The sequence below is a fragment of the Penicillium lagena genome (genome assembly GCF_028827675.1).
Source record: "Penicillium lagena strain IBT 129212 chromosome Unknown utg000003l_segment0_segment0, whole genome shotgun sequence".
Classification (NCBI taxonomy): Eukaryota; Fungi; Ascomycota; class Eurotiomycetes; order Eurotiales; family Aspergillaceae; genus Penicillium; species Penicillium lagena.
The window spans coordinates 1-19,895 of NW_026623224.1; the positions used below are offsets into that span (position 1 = coordinate 1).

General features: G+C 44.2%; 5 protein-coding genes across 5 annotated transcripts; 3 read left to right on the forward strand and 2 right to left on the reverse strand.

Annotated features, from left to right (window-relative positions):
• Positions 1-373: 373 nt before the first annotated feature.
• On the forward strand, positions 374-2,094 carry N7510_005166 (uncharacterized protein; the record flags this gene model as incomplete). Its single annotated transcript, XM_056977092.1, has 3 exons — positions 374-921; positions 1,267-1,457; positions 1,895-2,094. 3 exons carry the CDS (start codon positions 374-376, stop codon positions 2,092-2,094), a joined length of 939 nt encoding a protein of 312 aa, XP_056833124.1.
• Positions 2,095-6,820: 4,726 nt separating this feature from the next.
• On the forward strand, positions 6,821-8,134 carry N7510_005167 (alpha/beta hydrolase; the record flags this gene model as incomplete). The annotated part of the gene is made up of 3 exons (XM_056977093.1): positions 6,821-7,265; positions 7,358-7,941; positions 8,000-8,134. 3 exons carry the CDS (start codon positions 6,821-6,823, stop codon positions 8,132-8,134), a joined length of 1,164 nt encoding a protein of 387 aa, XP_056833125.1.
• A 1,586-nt stretch (positions 8,135-9,720) lies between these two features.
• On the forward strand, positions 9,721-9,978 carry N7510_005168 (uncharacterized protein; the record flags this gene model as incomplete). The annotated part of the gene is made up of 1 exon (XM_056977094.1): positions 9,721-9,978. The coding sequence occupies one exon, from the start codon at positions 9,721-9,723 to the stop codon at positions 9,976-9,978; it is 258 nt and encodes an 85-aa protein (XP_056833126.1).
• A 422-nt stretch (positions 9,979-10,400) lies between these two features.
• On the reverse strand, positions 10,401-11,816 carry N7510_005169 (wax synthase family protein; the record flags this gene model as incomplete). Its single annotated transcript, XM_056977095.1, has 2 exons — positions 10,401-10,923; positions 11,062-11,816. The coding sequence occupies 2 exons, from the start codon at positions 11,814-11,816 to the stop codon at positions 10,401-10,403; spliced, it is 1,278 nt and encodes a 425-aa protein (XP_056833127.1).
• A 3,873-nt stretch (positions 11,817-15,689) lies between these two features.
• On the reverse strand, positions 15,690-16,951 carry N7510_005170 (fungal specific transcription factor domain-containing protein; the record flags this gene model as incomplete). Its single annotated transcript, XM_056977096.1, has 3 exons — positions 15,690-15,989; positions 16,052-16,148; positions 16,248-16,951. The coding sequence occupies 3 exons, from the start codon at positions 16,949-16,951 to the stop codon at positions 15,690-15,692; spliced, it is 1,101 nt and encodes a 366-aa protein (XP_056833128.1).
• Between the last annotated feature and the right edge of the window lie 2,944 nt (positions 16,952-19,895).

Here is a 19,895-nt window from a genome sequence, read left to right on the forward strand (position 1 = left end):
AGATTCTCAATCAATTGTACCAGAACGGTCGAGTGACTACAGTCGCCTCTTCATGTCCTGTGCTTCGCAACACGTACATCTAAATGTGGTTCCGACCGAGTGCAGAAACGCACCAAGCCGAAGCCTTTCAGTGAGAATTTCGGGTTCCACATAAATCATCAGCATAGCATCTGAACAGTAATCACAGTCGTCATGATCCATTCGTACCAGGTTAACGAGTGGCTGAGTGACAAGATCTAAGTGACCAATTGTTACTTTTCTCTCCACTATTCGGCCTTGAGGTGAACATGAGCAACATATAAATGCCTCTATGGGCACATTCGTATCAGTTAGCATTTTCGCTACCCTCTCTATGTATGCGAGATTGGCCAATATGACAAATCATTTTCCGTGCTCTCAACCACTCCCAACAGCCTCGACCTCAAGTCCTGCTCGAGGCGCTTGCAACTTTTCTGTATCTCAGGAAGTCGCCCATCGCCTCCCGAATTCGAAGATTTTGGCCACTGGGAGCGGCATCACACTGGAAGTTGCTCTTTTGGAGCCGTTCATATATCTTAGACACTTCGACATACCAAAATATGGCACAAAAAGTCCCGCGATCGTCCGAGGACAACTATACCTGAAACTCACCAAGAATTCCAAGATGAAAAGCATTAGAGTATGCTTTAAAGGACGTGCTGGAGTTGATTGGCCTGGCGGTAAGCACAAAACGGGCATATCTCAGTATTATATTCTAATCATTCTTTATAACATAGACATCCCGCAGAATGATAAGATCATCACAGACGAAATCAGTTTTACCAGTGCCGACCTCAATGCCTTAGATTCGGCCAACCTAGATATGACCTACCATCAAAACTATCTCCGGGCTGATATTCATTCGCCTCGGTCCGAAGCAGACATTGCGATAGCACCTCCAACGTACCGACTCAACAGGCATCTTACATCAAAATGTCCTCATTCAAAATCTAACAATAAGACTAGTGAACCTCCATATAAATTTCCCACAGGTGATTACCTATGCAACTTCGAATTTTCAATCGATACTTCTTTCCCTGAGTCTTTGAAGACATGTCATGGGTTTGTGAAATATGACTTGGAAGCTACTGTCGAAACATCAAGGCTTTTTTGGCCGACTCTTCGTGGTACCATTGAGGTTCCGGTAGTCCGAACGTTGGCAGAAGATTCCCTTGAGCAGATCGAGCCAATTGTGCTCTCTCAAAAGTGGAAGGGTCTACTAGAATACAACATTTCTGTTTCTGGAAGAGCCTTCTTACTCGGCAATCAAATCCCAATTTCGGTCACCTTGGTACCCTTGAAGCCGGTCTCATGCACGCAGATCAAAGTTCACGTGACGGAAAAAACCCAGCACCTAGCCGCAAAGCGAACCTTGGGCAAAAACACCACGGAAAAAGACATACTGCTGTTTGACACTTTATCCGAGTCAAAGAGAGCCAGTGAGTTTTTTTTTAGTTTTTTGTGTTGCTCACTGCTCATGTACACAGGAAGGCTAATTCTAAATTTTAATAGCGAGCACATCAAAAGACTCTTGCTGTCCAAAAAGCTGGCACATATCACAAATTCTTAACGGCGAGGCAATCTGTCAGAAAATATCATTTAATCTCAGAGCTCAACTTCCTAGCTGTCAAGAGATCACAACTCGAGAATATGCACGCAAATTGCACGTGGACACAACTTGGAAGAAAATTCGAATAACTCATTCCCTAAAGGTGCGGACTCTTGGTTTTAACAAGAAAATCGAAAGACGAAAGAACTAACATTGGAAAGTTTACGTTATTTCTTTCGGAGAATGAAGGGTCGCAAACGGTGAAGCAAGCACAGTCCAGGGTCCACACAAGCAGTCCAATTCGAATTCTGTCTTGTATGGCATCAGAGGCAAATTATCTGCTCCCGCCCTACACTCAAACAGATCCGGTCCGCATTGTGGCACAACGAGAGCTTCTGTACTGCAAATGCCCCAAAGTGTGTTATGAAAATAACGCCGATAACTTGGTGCAGTACGGGGACTCACAACAGGACTCCTTCATCAAACGGCATGATACTCAAGCAAAAGTCCAATCCTATAGACGTTAATTACTATCGATTCAAGGAAACAGCGGATGAGGAAAAATCCTTAATTACCTGGAGGTATGTATTGATGAGACTTGTAGGCTTCCCGGGATTTCAGTATCTGTTGGGCTAGTTGAAAATTCAATTAAAGATTCTTGGATAATGGACATGGGTAGAGAGTATCTGCCAGATCTTTCGAAATGGAGTTCTATTTCAGTGGACACAAATATATACCGATATAGCCATTATTGCGTCTTGCAATCCTTTGGGCAGAACATCAATTCAATGCTGGCAAAATTTTCTATATGCGTTGGCAGAGATTGTAATGAGGCTCAGAAACCACTTCCGGTCGGCTTTCATTACCCAGCTGATTATTGAGGTAATTTATTGTAGGGATAGGCACTAGTAAAAATTTCACGACGGTAAGCAGTGTCAATTCAACTGAGTAGACAAGGCCATCAGCGCGCTAACGCCTTCAAATAGGATTGAGTTATTTGTACACATACCCTCTGCGTTAACTCCGCGCAACAGCCCCGAGAGCGGCGGATGTTTTGATTCTTGACCAGCCCCTATCGCAGATAGACTTCGCCAAAACTCATCGGACCCATTACCCGATCCGGCCCAAACCGCAAATGGCAAATGAGTCGGGTTTTGGGTCCAGCTATTCAAGTCAGAGGGCCAGATGATTCGACTGGAGTCGGATGGAATCTGCTACTACGTGGTAGGTATAGTAGAAACGCAAGTGAAGTTGTGACACAACATCCGACACGTATTACCACGTATAGTGCCGAATGGTACCCACAATTATGACCGACCTAATTGCGGGTCACATGATCCCCAACCCCCTGTCAGCACGCATGTGTGTATTGGCAGGGTGCGGTCACTTCAAAGATGAATAATCCTGACTAAGCATGGTCGTGCGCAGACGTGCCGCGTTAGGCACCACAGTAGTGCTCGAGTAAATTGCGATGCCGAGCCCGTTAGACTCCACTGGTAACCCAAACAGAATGGAGTTTTATCGCTTGCATGGATTAACTAATTTATACAGCTACGATGGAACAGGAATTTCAATGATATTACGATGTGTTTGAGATTTGGACTTTTGAAAATTCTTGTGATAACGTAATTCACTACCCAGTTGGCCACACCACCGAGCGGGCCACCGCAGAACACCATACTAAATGCCGTTTTTTATAATCTTATATCTCAACCATCAGGAGCGATATAAATGGCAAAGTTTAAAGGACATGTTCAACATGGCTTATTTAGTACCGGAGTTAAATTTAGGAGATTTCGGGAACAGAATATCTGCGATAATATATTTCTAGCTCATGGGGCTAAATTACGACGTAATTTACGGTATTATTATTATCCCACTTCTGGATTCCTTTAATATCCATATAGATTATAGATAATGTTTATCGGCAGCAATATACTTATACAAGGATAAATTGAAGTGATGGTTGTTAAGATATAAGATTGTAAAAAACGGGATTTAGCATGGTGTTCTACGGTGGCCCGCTCGGTGGTATGGCCCACTGGGTAGTGAATTACGTTATAAAGCTTTGCATCGAAGTTAGCCCTTATCCTGCACAAGACTCCTGTGAACTGTCCTATCTACTAAACTATCCGCGTGTATTGATAATAAGTCGGGATTCTTAATGTTGTATATAAACCCTCATGTTTCTATCTGAAGAATAAGCAATCTTCCTCTGAATTACAACAGAAATCATCGACCTCATACACCCCAAACGTTTATCGGTATCTGTGTGCAAATTTGGGATGAAGACTTATGATTGATGTATCTGTACGCATTCGAGACTGGAAGAGATCAAGGGATTTGTTGCCCTTGGCTTGCTGCTTTTCCGGCAAGACTATGACGTTCAATCCTCGAAAACGTGCCGTTGAACTTCACAGATTTGTCGCGGTTCTGCAAAATGGATGTTAGTGGGTTGAGTAGACCAGAAGAATCATGAGACGATCAATACTTAATATCTTGACCACGCTCGCGCTATATTCTAATTTCATCATCATCATCATCATCATCCTTCTAGTTGGCGAGGGCTCCAACGGCACCGCACCTGTATTACGTCCTGAAAGGCCACGAGGTGATTTATGATACATATATAAAGCATCGCCTTTCGGTGCATTGTGGGAATGATTCTGAGGACCTGGACCTAGAAAGATGGGAGAAAATCAGATCGGGATGGGCGCATCTTGTGGTCCCCGCTTTTCTCTCGGGCAGAATTTACTCTCACCGAAGCAAGCTACACAATTACACGAATGTCCAAAAATTTAAATAAACGTAAACCGAGATGATAAGCCATTTGGGGAAAGCTCGACTTTTGATTTTGACCAGTGTAAAATGGACAGAACCTGTGTGGACACCTGTCTCGTCTTTGGCGGTTATGGTACTTCAAGCGTTGATAACCTTCAGACAACTTCTTCAACCTACATTTTCATTATCAGCACAACCCGGTAAACACTTCCAGTTGAGATTCAGTTCATACAAAAGCCACACGTATTTCCAGTTGTCTAGATGTGTGTCTTGAACCAATCAGGATGCTGAAGAGAATGACGCTTCAGATGACATGTTTAGGAGGCGTGTTATCGAGAATGAATGAAAGACAATAATTTCTTTACAACATTAAGTCCAGAGTGATAGCTATTCTGGAGGGAAAACTTGCCATTGAGTCCTGTTTTCTATTTCAGTTTCAGCTTATGGAGCATTGCTTGGCGAGTGTTATTCCATGCGCCGTGGGAGGCTAAAGAATGCGTGTTCGAAGTAAACAGTGTGCCACATTTTCTTCCGACAGCAGGCCGATTGAAATGGTGAGATGATACGAGACGACATCGCTCTTGAAGTTGCCCCCCTTGTTTCCAAATTTGACGGTTGCTGCGTAGCAGGCACTTCATCTACGGTGGAATGAACGAACACCGCCAGACGCATATGCAAGTCCCTTTTTATTCCAACGTGTTAAAATTGCTACCGTGGTTGAGAGAAGAATTAGTAGACACGTGCATCCCACGATACACAAAGGGAATGAGAAGGGAACCGGGGACTTCAACCTGCCATCTCTTTCTTATAAGTCGGGCCACTATAGAGGAGCGAATGTGGCTCACGATTTCTATTTTGATGACGAAGTATCTAAAATGTCACTTTAAAGCTCCTGCAACTGGATACCAACACTGTCTAAATATCAAAGCCATAGGGCTCAGTTAAAATACGTTATCACAACATCATTCTATCAACGGTTTCATCACCGCTTTCATGATTGCTGTGCGAGTGGAATGAAGCTTCTCTCTCATCGGATCCCAAAAGACTACTAAGCTGCAATCCCAATTGTATTGTTAAGTCCAAGACCAAACCCCCAAGCTGTTGAGCTTTGTTGTGCAAGGAAATTGTGAAGCAGAGGAGCATAGTTCTAGATCATCATTACACAAACGTAACGAAAAGCTAGCTTTTCATGATTCTAAATGTTATTCTCATCTTAATGAGAATTTATTTAAAGCTCTTTAAAGATTGCGAGCGTCTTAACTTTGATTAATGGGTTCTAAATCAAGAGGCTATCTGCGGTGAAAGCAAAGCAAGTGAGATCCGAAATATGTTTGAGAAGGTCTCTACTTGGGCACCAACACATCTCAATACCTCATACCCTCGCTCAGAGTCTGCAATGCCTCTATGACCCCTTCCCGAGTGAGAGAAAATTCCATGGTGGTCGGAACGACTTTTTACGCAGCGGCAAACTGAAGATGGTTGCGAAGATTCTGACGAGACGCAACCATTGTACCTAAAAATCTTATCCTTTGGCCATCAGTGCTTGCGAAGGAATAGAAATCGGCGTGCAATCTATAGTCAAAGGGTAAGATTGATCTATTGATATCAACTAATGACATAACGCTGCTAACCAAAATTAGTTCCGCTTGGATTTTCAAATCAGAGCAGCTCATAACAAAAATGTAATAATAATTAAATTTGATTACGACCAGATTCTTTATCTGAGAGAATCTTTCCATGTGTTCAAAATGTCACAGCGGTGATTAAGAATTCATCGCGCTAACCCGATAAGGTCAAAGCTGCCCAAAAAAGCAAGTGCCTTTCAAGGAAGCTGGTAAACTGCTTTAGGCATGCCTCCTATCACGTGGCGTCTTTGTTACACAATCGTAAATTACAGCGATCTGCCTTCGTCGGCATCACGAACGCGATATCGACTCCGGTTGCTACAGTGTTTTGTCGACAAATTAAGGGGCGGTATCCTCCAAAGCAATTGCTGTAAAGGATGCTCGGGTTACATCACAAATACAGCTACTGACACCACTGGAGACCCAGCACAATTCAAGTGTATTGAACAATAATACATAGTATCTTTGCTGGCCAATTTGCAAAGATCAAGTGAAAAGATGAGAGTTTTGTTATTAAGCCGGACACAATCATCAGCAATGTGGCCATCATCCATCATCACATGTCAAAACCAACTTTGTAAATGAACGAGATTATGAAAAAATACACACTAAATACGGTCTGATGAATAATGAACTTGAAATTTCTTGGGGCTTACCGAGTACTCACCAAGCGCGCTCCTAGCCAAGTAGCCTTCCGGTGACCCGGTTGCCCAAAAATGAGCGCGTGCCCTCTTCTCCTGGCTCCAATAAGAGCGGCGGCAACCCAGCCAAGCAGAGGCCTAAATCCCCAGACGAACTTCTCTAAGTCCAAAGTGCTCATCTTTATTTCTCACGCTTGTTTGCCATAATGGACAACCTAAAAAAAGTCAACATACCCCGGCTCAACTTTTGGGAAAAGGCAGATATACCTTTCGCACTGCTCTCCATCGTGGCCGCAGCGCTCAAGGCTACTGTTACTGGTGTGTTCCGGGACCAATCCAGTCCCGAGAAGTTCGCCCATCATGTCAAGGCTGCCGTTATCCGTAGACTGCTTGATCGTACTTCAGGTCCCCAGAAGCTGTACGTTTACCTTATTTCGTGGATGGATTTGGAGGATGAGGGCGGACGTGGTGGAATTGAAAACTCGGCTGATGATCCCACTGCTAGGTATATAAATCTACCAACGACTGATGTCTATATTTCCGTTATGCATAAAGGCGGTCACCGGCCAGAGATAGTGTCTCTTGCCCACGACGCAGAGGGCTTCTGGCTCGGAAACAAGGACGCGAAGACCGTCGTCGTTTACTATCATGGTACTTCCACCCTAATCTAGCACCGTTACTAACACATGTTGCACAAAACATCTTCATTTTCACGGTGGCCTAATTCTGACTGTGTCGTGCAGGTGGTGGCTTCGCAATGGCAGCTGTTTCCGCACACTTCCAGTTCTGGCTCGACCTAATACATGAAGTTAATAATTACGGTCACGATATCGCTGTCTTCTTTCTTCACTACACCCTTACTCCATACGCTACATACCCGACACAGCTGCGCCAAGCCGTCGAGGCACTACGGCACATCCTCGTCGACACTGATAGATCGGCAAGCAGTGTGATTTTGGGTGGCGACTCTGCGGGGGGGAACCTGGCCATGGCAACACTACTGCACTTGTCGCACCCTCATCCTGAAATAGAGCCCATCTTGCTCTTGGCGCCATTGGCGGGTGTATTTAGCCTCTCACCCTGGATCAACTTCAAGGGGGACTGGATCTCTATGAAAGAGAATAGATGGAAGGACATTATTACTCCTGGAGCATTGAGAACTTGGTCCGCTGTTTATATCGCAGATAAAGGGGTTGATTACTGGAATGAGCCAGACAGAGCGCCTGTGGGATGGTGGAAAAACGCCAAAACGGAACGAATGCTAATTTTGGCTGGTCGTGATGAGATCCTACTTTCGTCGATTGAACAATTTGCGAAAAAGATCAAGGTAAGCCGAATCCTATGAGCTTTGGATGAAATGCGTTGGACGCTAACTTATGCTATAGTCTGTCTTTTGGAACTCTATTTACTATGTTGGTTATGGTGAATCTCATGATGCGCCGTTTTTCGTCGAAGCCGGCTCAAAGGAAGGAACGCAAACTGGTAACAAACTGCGAAAGTGGATCCTTTCCCTCTTGTAACTCTGTTTGATTATGACATATCTCTATTTAATCTTATCCAAATGGCACCGTCGACATTGTTTGAGTAAAAGCGGCATACCCGAAAGTGTTGCATAATCTCCTAAAACCTCGTTCTGGATCGGTGCTTCATTCTCAAGGTTAAAAGGGGCAGATGAATTGAGTTGAAGTAAGCATTTGATAATTTTCACCACTTCAATTGTTGATGGAATTAATCAAACAGAAGCTCATCTCGGGCTCTGCGTTTTAGTACCCGTGGCCTGGCAGCTGTTGGCGATAAACACAGCGCTGACAATACGCAATATTTACAGCAAATACCAACTCTAAAGGGCTCTTTTTCCCTTCCTTGTCATAACTAAAGCATGCTAACAATTCATAAAGTATCGACCAAGAATAGAATGAAATATACTGTAAAACTAATACAAAAGAAGATCCACTGAAAAAGCGTGTTTGAGTGAAATACAGTAACCGTTCAGAAGTCATTTCCTTGGCAACCAAAAATCCATTACCGAAAGCGGTAATTGCCTTTATGGGCGATCTAGGTAGATTGAGGTTCAGAGTTTATTTTAGTCTTATTCGTACTACGTGGATCGCTTCCAAAACCCTTCCTTTAGGATTGTCGAAATTCGTTTCACGGAGAAAAGGAACCGTCTCAATGCTCAAATGCGTTTAATGCTAGGTAAGTGAAGTCCCACTAGACTCAGGATTTCATCATGCGTAGAAATTTATATTCAGACGCCTTCTCATCAGTGAAATTAGTAACGCTCTTTTTAACTTGTTTACTCCTGTCCATACAATAAGTATGAGTCGTTCTGTCAAATAGCTCTCTAACTCGGGTCTAGGACGGGGGTTGGAAATAATGTAACTGAAAACATCGAGAACCCTAAGGCTTCTCCTAGCTTGTTTTTGCCTTGTACTAACAGAATAAAGCTACGTGTATAGTATAAGTGGAAATACACGGTGTATGGATATCATAGAGATAAGGTTGTTTCAACATACAGCTGGTTAAAAGCAGCGGGAAAAGATCTGTCGCTATTATTTTGGCTCCGGGGCATTTCTGGACCACGCTATCTTACTTTAGGCTGTCATACAGATTAGAATGTGCTGCTCTGTAAAAGCCTCGCAGGCTCCATTTTACTATGGAGTAAGTAGCAGAAGACTTCCTGATGAGAAAGCAGATTCTGGGCCACGAGCCAGAGGCTACCATACTTATGGGGAATGTTAGGAGTATAGATTTTAGACTTTGACTGAATGACTGTAATTGGTAATGCGATGTACGAAGCCTCGATTGTGACAAAAATCCCACTGCGATGAAGAGTTCAATGTCAGAAAAATCGCCAAAAAATTTAAAACAGTCAGGAATTGAAAGAAATTTCATGTTTCGAATAAGACTTTTAGCTGTTCGCGATCTACGCCAATGCTTCTGTATAGAACATGTCCCGCCTGCCGTGAAAAGGCCCGGCACCAGAGACTCCATCGTCGTTGGCTTATCTCTATTGCTGGGGGACCGACGTCCGTTTCTATCGTACAACCTCCGTCACAGTCCGCAACTACGCCCCCACCTGTGCAACGTACGCTCTGCTCTCATTATGCCCAAACCTGGCAGTCTTCCCGGTATAAAACATGTGATCGTTGTCGTCGGTGGAAAGAAGAACAGCGCCGGCACCAGCTCGCGAACATACCGGAAACTGTCTCGTCTATGGGGTTTGCCGCTGCTTCCCGACATGGCTTCACTGCTCCCAGTGTATCTCACCTACGTCAAAGACCTTGGTCTTTGCTCGTTCAACGGTAAACTAGGCAGAGACCCTGCGAAGAGGGTTGAACCGTCGAAGAGGACCTACAGTTAGTTACGCAGCTAGATTCGCTAGCAGAAGCACCTACGGTAGAATCGCATAGGTAGGGCTAATTGCCTATTCAGGTAAACCAACCAGCAAAACGTGAAGTTTCTCAGTTGTGGTGCTCAATTCGATGACTTTCGGCATACTAAACGGCCGGTGTCTTCGACTGGAAAGACTTCGAAATTGTTCCAGCTTTTTTCAGAGACCAGACGAACAGCTTCCATTCAGATGTAAGTATTGCGTCTGCCCGATTGGACTTAATCCATTTCCGCGAATAATCTTATATATAGCCCTTTCAATAAGCTTTGCCTGAGATTTTAGCCAGGTCTACGGCAGAGTCAAACGAAGACAGCAGCATGACATATCAAGAAGTCTTCCCATTAAAAGAGCTTAGAGTGGTTTAAATAGATATGCTGCGATTATTGCAACACTCAAACTTCGGTTTCAAAGACAATATGTAAAATCACCGCGCCAACAATAACCGCCGGGAGAACGGCATGAAGGCCAAACCGCGAAGAAATGCGAAACGGAACGAGACCATTCTGATCAACCGTACTTTGCCGCATTGGCTCAAAGTACCACGTTGAAACGATAGAAAGCCAAAGCATAACCCAGCAAAAGCCAACGGTCTTCTGCCAGGTCGACAGATAAACCTTGCCACGGGGATAATTGTTATCTTTGGAAGTCCACAACCGCTTCCAAAGTATCTGGATTCCGTCCTCAATGATGAAACCGATAGTAAAAGAAGTAAAAAAGGCTATTGCGCCAGAGTCTTGTGGTGCGATTCCTTTTGAAACGTCAACGAATACATGCATCATGCCCGAAAGTAAGAAAACTATGAAAATGTTGATATAGCGCTCTAGAATGGACGGCCTCGGGAGGCATAGTAGATTGCGAGCAACGAAGTTGCTTACAGCGGTGAAAGGCTTGCGTAGCATCTGGTGCCAGAAATTTCTATTGGAGCGATTGTGTGTTATCTTGCAGGTCTATCTTTTTTTCTTAATTCGGAACGGCAGGGCTGGGAAAAGTCCTTGAATCAAGAAACCTGAATCAAGAAAGAGCGGCAAAAAAGATTCTTAAAAGTGAACTTACCCCCAAAACTTTCGCAAAGTATATGCCATGGAAACTCTCGCAAATAATGGAGGGAAACTCGATGGCTTGTCGATTCCGAACGCCACGAAAATAATAGAAAAGATGCGGTAGTGAATGTCAATAAGCAATCGAGCCACAAAAAACCACGCAATCAGATTTGATACGGCGCGCTCTATCCATTGACTGAAAGATAGATTCCATTCAATTTGAGCAGATATATCCTGTTTTCTGTTGGGCGCATTTTCGATCGTAAGAGTAGAAAATATATCTAAAATGAGATATTGCCATGTAGCAATACTCAATTGTCGACTTAAGAAACGAGGTCGGGATATAGCTTTCGGGTTTCTGCGCGTATAATATTTTGGAAAAGATGGAACATTTTTCACCTGCCAGGGCGTGTTTATGGCTCGAGTTTGGGTAACAAGCTGAATCGCTCTGATAAGACAGTAGGTCGGCCCGCTGGAACTCTCGTAGCCCAAATCATAGCTGTCTTTAGGGTTTATCAGCAGGATATCAGCAGCTTGAAGGGTTGTTATTGCAATGTGGCCTATAAAGTAGGCCCCCGTATGTCCCAGACCCAAAACGGGTCGTGTGGCTTGCATTGTCATGAACGTCATCGCGAGGACGGAGAAATATCGAAGAACCGATCTCTTTGAAGTAGACACAAGGATGATTGCAGGTAAAAGACAGTGCATGATTTCAATGAACACCACCACAGGTAGAGCAGGCGAAACTGATCGGCTATGGCCATCCATTTCGTCTCCAGGGCGGCGAATCAGACTTTTGAGTGCTAAATGTAAATCGTGTTCTAATTTAATTTAGAATAAGTGCGAATAAAAAGTGAACATAAAAATGTCTCCTTAAACAAATCGTATCTGTGTTCAACACAGGGAGATTTTATAGCCTAGCGGAGTAAAATCATAATGACGTTTGATTGTGGCTATGATTGTGAAAATTTCCAAAAAGGGGATCCGCTGTCACTTGATAAATAGGCTAACAGGATCCAGAGTATATATTTGGTCTCGTGGCCTTGCGGTTAGCGAATCATTGTGCATTGTGGGGTTAAGGGCCTTTTTTGGTCGCTCTGTCATGACGTAAGTCGAGTACAGTCATAATCCATCCGGCTCGGCGAATGTAAAGAAAAAGTGCGTCTACACTAGGCAAATTATCGGTTACAAATATCGTGTCAGATACTTTCTTGTTCTAGGATTACATTAACTGTGGAAGAGGTGGTCTGTATTTCATTATGCAATACATAAAATACGACCCCTTCCAAACTACACCCTAACGTAAACCACGGGCGAGTGGCCCACATGGGCGTGGCCCACCTGCCCCCAAATCGCGTCTCCCACGCGTTCCTACTCTCCTTAACCATCTACTATGCCGCCAAAACGCAGTATTTCGGGCCCTAATCCTTCCAACCAGGAAGGAAGGGTCCTACTCGCAATACAAGCATACAAGAATAACGAAATTGTCAATATTCGTGAAGCGGCACGTCGATTTGGTATTCCAAGAACCACCCTCAGGAAAAATCTCGTGGGCTAGACCTATCGTCCCACCACACGCGCAGATAACTCGAAATTGACCCAATTAGAAGAGGAATCGTGAAAGAAATGGCTTCTTTCTATAGACGATCGAGGAATTGCTGCCGATCACGCTCTAATACGAGAAATGGCAAATATTCTACTTGCTAAGCGCGGCGAGGACCCTATCCAAACAGTCGGAGTTAATTAGTCAAGAACTTTCATGAAACGCTATGAGGGCATTATAATGCGCTTTAGTAGGGGATATGAATATAAGCGCGCTCAATGTGAAGACCTAGTGGTTACTCGGGATTGGTTTACTACTGTCCGACGCACCACTGAGCAATATGGTATTCTGCCCATAGATATCTGTAGTTTTGACGAAACGCGCTTCGCAATGGGTATTATAAGCACCGAAAAGGATATTACACGTAGGGAATACTATGGTAGGCGCAAGGTAGCGCGCCCTAGTTATCGCGAATGAGTCACTACTATTGAAATAGTCAATGCAAGTCGGTAGGCGCTTCCGCCTACTATTATCTTCAAAGGCAAGCGATATAACTAGTCTTAGTTAGTAGATCTTCCGTCTGATTGGCGCCTCGAAACGAGCGACAATAGATGGACTACTATATTAGACGGCTATAGAAGCCATATGACTACGGCATTTGATGATTTATGTGACCGGATGTCAGATCAAGAAAGAAAATCAATAAAGAATTCAATTTGAGTACGTAGTCCACGGGAGATCCAAGTTGAGAAAGGGAAGAAGAGTCCGAAGAAGAGTCTCTTTATCTACAACAGTCTATGTCCTGTGTCACCTGTCAAACGCAGTCTTCAAACGCAGTCCTCAACCTTGCATCATGTCGGAGTTACCAGGATCATGGAAGTCTGCATTGTGGATGCCAGCATGACGGGTTCCCGAGACAGCGGTCCCGTCATACGTGGTTCCGTATGCGTAGTTCCGTTACGACTGGTCACAATTTATATATAAGAAACAATATTGTTTCTATATGTTTGCCACCGCATTCCTTATATCTATTACAACCTCTCGATGTGGGCTGCTTTGCTGTTATTAAGCAATCATATGGTTAGCTTATCTAGGACTAGATTCGCTAGGACTAGAACCATATTAATAAGCTTGATTTCCTTACTACATATCCATGTGCCCGAGATGAAGCATATCAAGGCATTACTATACGAAATAGCTTTGCCGCCGCTGGCCTCGTTTCGCTAAATGCGTAGCATGTGCTAGACAAGCTAGAGATTTTGTTTACCGATATATATACACCATCACCACTAGGGACTAGTAGGAGCAGCGGTAGCAGTTTTGTCCCCTATGCACCTCATCATACAAAGGACCTTAATCGTCAGGCACATTCAATCAATAAGCTCCTTCGCTAGCGTATTCATTTACCGCCTAGTCCTATTGTACAGGCTTTCGCGCAATTGGTCAAATAATACGAAAGAGAGATGCATAAAAATGCTATATCGGCACACGAGGTCAATCAAACGAAACAAAAGCAGGCAAAACCTAGCAAATGGATGGATGGCGAAGTAGGAATGAGAGGCGAGGACAATGTGCAGCGAATGGTGGATGATCAATTAGTCGTTGAAGTGGAAAACACTGGCGAACCAGGTCCTTCGTCGGCAGCGGAACCAACCAAGTGGCGTGCGCCACTTGCGGTGTTTAAATTGCTGGCAAATAGGGTATAGGAGCACTAAATGCCCTGATTAGTATGCGGGTATTTCATACGCAAAATAGGCGTTGGTGGTTGACTTATATTGAATTAAATGCGTACGGTTGCGAGTGGGTGGGCCACTCGCCCGTGTGGGCCACGCCCGTGGTTTACTTTACTGATGGTATTGTTCTGTCATCGTGATACGTACTACTCATGCATTAGAGTTAGATCTGTATCTATAATACTGGATCATGACCCTCCGAACTCCATACAATTACAACTACCATACACATGCTACTCGTGCTTATCGCTCGAACTAGACTACATGTTCGTTGGAAGGTCTATGCTTAAAAAACTTGAGATAGGTAAGTTGGCCATTGCCTAAGTACTGTTTGGTTCACGAGCCAGTCTTTTAATAGTTACAGACCTAGCCATAATGCATGAGTAGTGTATATCAGGGTGACATGGCAATACCATCTTTACAAGGGATCTGACAACGCTCAGGTTACATCTAGGACTTGGGGTAGCGACCATGCGTAGCTCCCCAGATGTCTCAATTTCCCATCGCCGGATCAATAACATTTTGCAATTGTGGGATGGGAACATAATCATGGCACCACTCGATAGCTTTAAGGCTATATAAGGGTTTAAATTTGAAAAATCCTGATTTGCTCCCTGCTGTACAAACACTTCAGAGTATCACCCCAATGTTTTGCGATTATTTGCCCAAATTCTGGGTGAATCATGTAGCTGAAAAACTCATTTCCAATAGCATACACCCAGGACAGTATTTGTTGAGTGCAGAGGCACGGTTTTGATTGGCTAGTACGGCACAAAATCAAGTATGTAGATAGCATACACAGGCGACGAACAGTCGCGATTGAAAAAAAATATGGAAATGGAAGTACTAGCAGTGCTGTCTTTTCACCGTCGATCTTGTTTACAACTCTTCGCTCAAGGAAGCGTCCGCAAGCCGCAGCAGCTCGAGATAAACTCCTACATGTTTTGGACGATTAGTTCAAACCTCATTTGAGACCTTTCTTGCAGCTCAGATCAAGTACACAAATGCGACCTACCTGCAGATTTCCATATTCCTTTCAAAGACTGGAGCATACTTTCACAAGAAAGTTTCGCTGCGACATACCCGGGGTTGCCCGTCTCGGAGGCCATCCACGAGAAATTGCCCGCGCAACTGTAAATACAGTGGATGTGGAAAGGGGATATATTCGTACAGGACTGTCTGTCATGCTGTGGGAGCTGCTGGATGAACAATAGCACTCGTTCGCACGTTCGTTCGATTGTGTGTAAAGCATGCTGCATCGATGCTCGAACTCGTGAGCTAACTTCCATCTCGAAATTTCGGCTAAAGTATAAGCACGAGTGATGGTCCGCGAGCTTGAAGAGAGCACTGGAGAGAATTAGGGTTTCAAAAGAGAAGTTTGAGAGTAGATGGGACTATATACCTAAGACAAAATGCAGTCGCAGCATTGGACGATGGATGGCTCGCGTGATTATCTGTAGCGAGGATATCAAGAAGCGAGGTTATTGTACCAAAAAGGAGCTCGGCATTCTCGAGGACATGTTCTACGTCCGCAGTCGTATCGTTGCAGTGTCTGATAACCCGGCCAAGTAGGTTGGCGGCTTGACCAAGACGTGCAAATGGGCTGATCAACGTTGGATCTGTATCCATAGAAGAAAGCAGGACACGTACTGGGGGTACAATGATCTGATACGCAAAATTAATCATGTTGCACAGTGGCTTCTCAGAGTCTCTGGTTTGAAACTTACACCACTATCCCAGGCAGGTTCGCAGCTTGGAAGTATGGTATCCTTACTCGGATCATCTGTGCATAATGGCTGGTTGCTCGTTCCGACCACAATAAATCTGATACAAAGATTACCACGGAATATTCTGGAACCAGAGGGGTAGATCAGCGACGACAAAAGAGGTTCGTTCTACAGCAAGGCAAAAAGGCTTACTGACCTGTCGAGAATGACAATCATCCACCATCCACGCTGTCGTTCTTCCCAATCCACCCAGCTGCGGAGCTTACCCGCCAGTTGAGGGGCGTCTTTGTTGTGCAGGCCGAGCGCAGTCCCTTGTCTCACACAGCGACCGAGAGTCAATGAAGCAGCAGGATAAATAGCATGACCTACTTCATAGACTGCTAACAGAAGACTGGCCTGCAGGGAGCGCAAGGTAAGCAGTCCATCGCGCTCCAAAGTCACACAGACCTGTTTTGCCGTCATATACAGGTCAGATGGCTTATTTTCATCTTCAGCCATCCCGCCAGACACAAGTTTCATGCATAGAAGCAACAATGCAACATCCGGTCTGATTCTTCCCACTCCTGAATGCGTCAAGCGATCAAACCGCATCTTGCTAATGATGGGCATCCAGACATGCGCGGAGTTGAAATATTTGCGCTTTATGTCGTCAACGTTATCAAGATACGCCAGTACTTCCGCAGACAATATGATATTGTTGGGCTGACGCGTGAGCTCGGAAGATGACCAGACATCCGAGTCGAGATAGAAGGCCTGTACATAGAGATTAGGGTAGTTTTGTTCGCGCAGTGTAGCGCTATAAGCAGGCAGGTCTGTGATAGCATGTGAGAATGGTGTCGAGCTATACAACTGTACGACACGATGTTCTAGTTCATCTACACGAGATCGTAGATCATTCATGGCGCATGAAGAGTCCACTTGTGGGAGATATGAATAGTCACAGAAGCGGCCTGCCCTAATCATCATAAATCAGTGAAAGCCTGTTTGGTAGAGTTTTTTGACCCAGTAAGGTTAATATGAGTCTAACCTCACACATAGGAAGCAACTGGGCAACTCTTTGTCACAACGCCGCTTATTCTTCCGGCATGAAACGCAAGCATGCGATGCAATATTAGCTTCGCTAGAAGCCCCGGTATCCATATCTTATCTCTTGAGAGTTGGTGGTTATGTAATGGTAAGCCAGGGTGTATATAAACACTAGAAATACGGAGCAAGAATACCTGTTGCATATGTCGAGTTGTAATCTTGCCAAAGCGGCCGTTCTCCTTGACAAGGTGGCCAAAAAGGGGAAAATTGGGAATTGATAGGGACAGAACACCTTATGTAATAGGCAAGATTATATAATCAGAAATTGTCATGTGATTGTATTTGAATTTCATTCTGTGTCTTATTTACGTGATCTTTGTGTATGCTCAAGTTCACCACATGTAGAGCACTTTGGGGCCGCCTTCTTCTTCTTCTGTATAGGCTCTCCAATGATTTCAACTGCCTGCACTTCCTTCCTCTTCCTTTTTTTAGGCTTAAGCACTGGAATCTCAGGTTCCAAAAATGGACGATAATCTGAACCCTGATCAAGATCTATTCGCCAGAATGGGTGGATACTTGTGAATCCATTTTTTCATGGCTCTAATGGAGCAATTTCTGTAGCTCTTTTCGCAATTAAAACTTGCTCACTAATCCGTCAAATCGAATATCGAGAGGTACTAGTCATAATATTAGTATAAAGCTTTTGTGAGGTAGTCGCGGGTTACCCACGTGGGTAATTGGGTACCCAATTGGGTATTGAACAGTGCAATTATAAGAAAGGCTCGTGGCTGCATATTTTGTGCAGTTTTAGGTTTTAATCATACGTTTTTCTCTTGCAGCAGCTTAAGCAAGAAAACCCGCTCAAAAGCACTCACTTTTTATTACTCTAATCTAACTAGTTTAAGGCGCTAGTTGAATGAGACAGATTAAATTACTCTATAGATATAACGTAATTGTACACCGAAAGTCACAACATACCGAAAGTCACACTTTAATCCGCTCACGCGTCTCTTCCACCAAACACCAAATTCATCCACAACAAAAGATGCCTCAAAAAAATGACGAAAGGCAGGTCATGTTAGCCCTTCAAGCTATGCAAAATGACCCAAAATTAAGCGCTCGAGCAGCAGGGAGGATCTATTCTGTGGACCACGAGAAGCTGAGTCGTCGCAAGCGCGGTATACAATCATAACGCGATATTCTGGCCAATTCACGAATTTTGACCGATCTAGAGGAATCAGTCCTTATTCAATATATCCTCGATTTAGCTATCAAAGGATCCCCCACCCCCCCCCCCCCCGAGTGTCTATTGTTAGAGATATGGCAAATCGGCTTCTCGCGACACGCGACGCGCCACGCGTTAGGATGCGTTGGGCTTCTAGGTTTATTAATCGCCGCCTAGAGCTCTGAACGCGCTTTCAACGGAGATATGACTACTAGAGAGCTAAGTGCAAAGATCTAGTCATCATTCGTGGCTGGTTTGAGCTTGTGCGCAATACAATCGCGAAGTACGGCATTATAGAGTCAGATATCTACAACTTTGACGAGACTGGGTTTATGATGGGCGTTATCTCTACCGCAACAGTTGTCACAAGCTCAGAGGGACGTATAAAGGCAAAAAAGCTATAGCCTAGTAATTAGGAATGGGTTACAGTAATTCAGGGCGTTAATTCCCAAGGCTAGACGGTGCCGCCATTTATCATTGTTGTAGGCAAAAATCACCTTTCGTCTTAGTACTAAAATAGTGGTTTCCTACCTGACTAGGTAATCGCTGTTACTAATAACGGCTAGACAATAAATGAGAAAGGCGTGGATTAGATCCGGCATTTTGAGAAGCATACTAGAGCCCGAACTACAGGTTGCTATCGCCTTTTGATCCTCGACGGCTATAAGAGCCACCACTCGGACGAATTTGAGGAATACTACAAAGGAAACAACATTATCACCCTTTGTATGCCTCCTTATTCGTCTCATATCCTTTAGCCACTAGATATTGGGTGTTTTAGCCCATTGAAGAAGGTATATAGCCGACACATCGAGGATATGATGCGGGCTCATATCACCTATATTACGAATGACGACTTCTTCCCCGCCTTTCGTAGCGCATTTTTTGCTACAATAACGGAAAGCAACATTTAAGGAGGTTTCCGAGGTGCTAGACTTATTCCATTTGACCCCGAAAGTGTGATATCTAGACTAGATCTTAAGTTAAAGACGCCAACACCTACAACTTCCCGCCCCCGAACCCCTAAACCCTAGGTTTCTCAGATACCTAATAACCCAATCGAAGCCACCTCGCAGACTACTTTCATCAAGAATCGCATTGCCTATTATAATAATAGCTCTCTAACCTCAATTTACGAAGCTATTGACCAGTTTGCGAAAGGGACGTCGAAGATTATGCATAAATTGGCGTTGTTGCAGTCAGAGGTTTAGATCCTTCGACAAGCAAATGAAGAGCTTAGTATACGCCGGAGGGCTAAAAAGACACGTCTACGGCAAGGTAGATCACTTAGTCAACAGGAAGCACAAGATTGGCAAGATGAGAGGGACATTATGCCGCAGATAAAGCAGGAAACGTAGGCACGTAGTAGTCGAAAACCAAGGCAAGAAACGCGTGCGCGGCGCTATAGCAACTGCGGCGAGACCGGACATAACACACGCACCTGTCAGATTGTAATAGAGACGTCTGAGGAAGAAGATTAGTAGTAGTATCAATTGATTTTAGGCGTTGTGGTGGAATTATCGCGATATTTATTATGTGAGCGGATTAAAGTGTGACTTTCGGTATGTTGTGACTTTCGTTGTACAATTACGT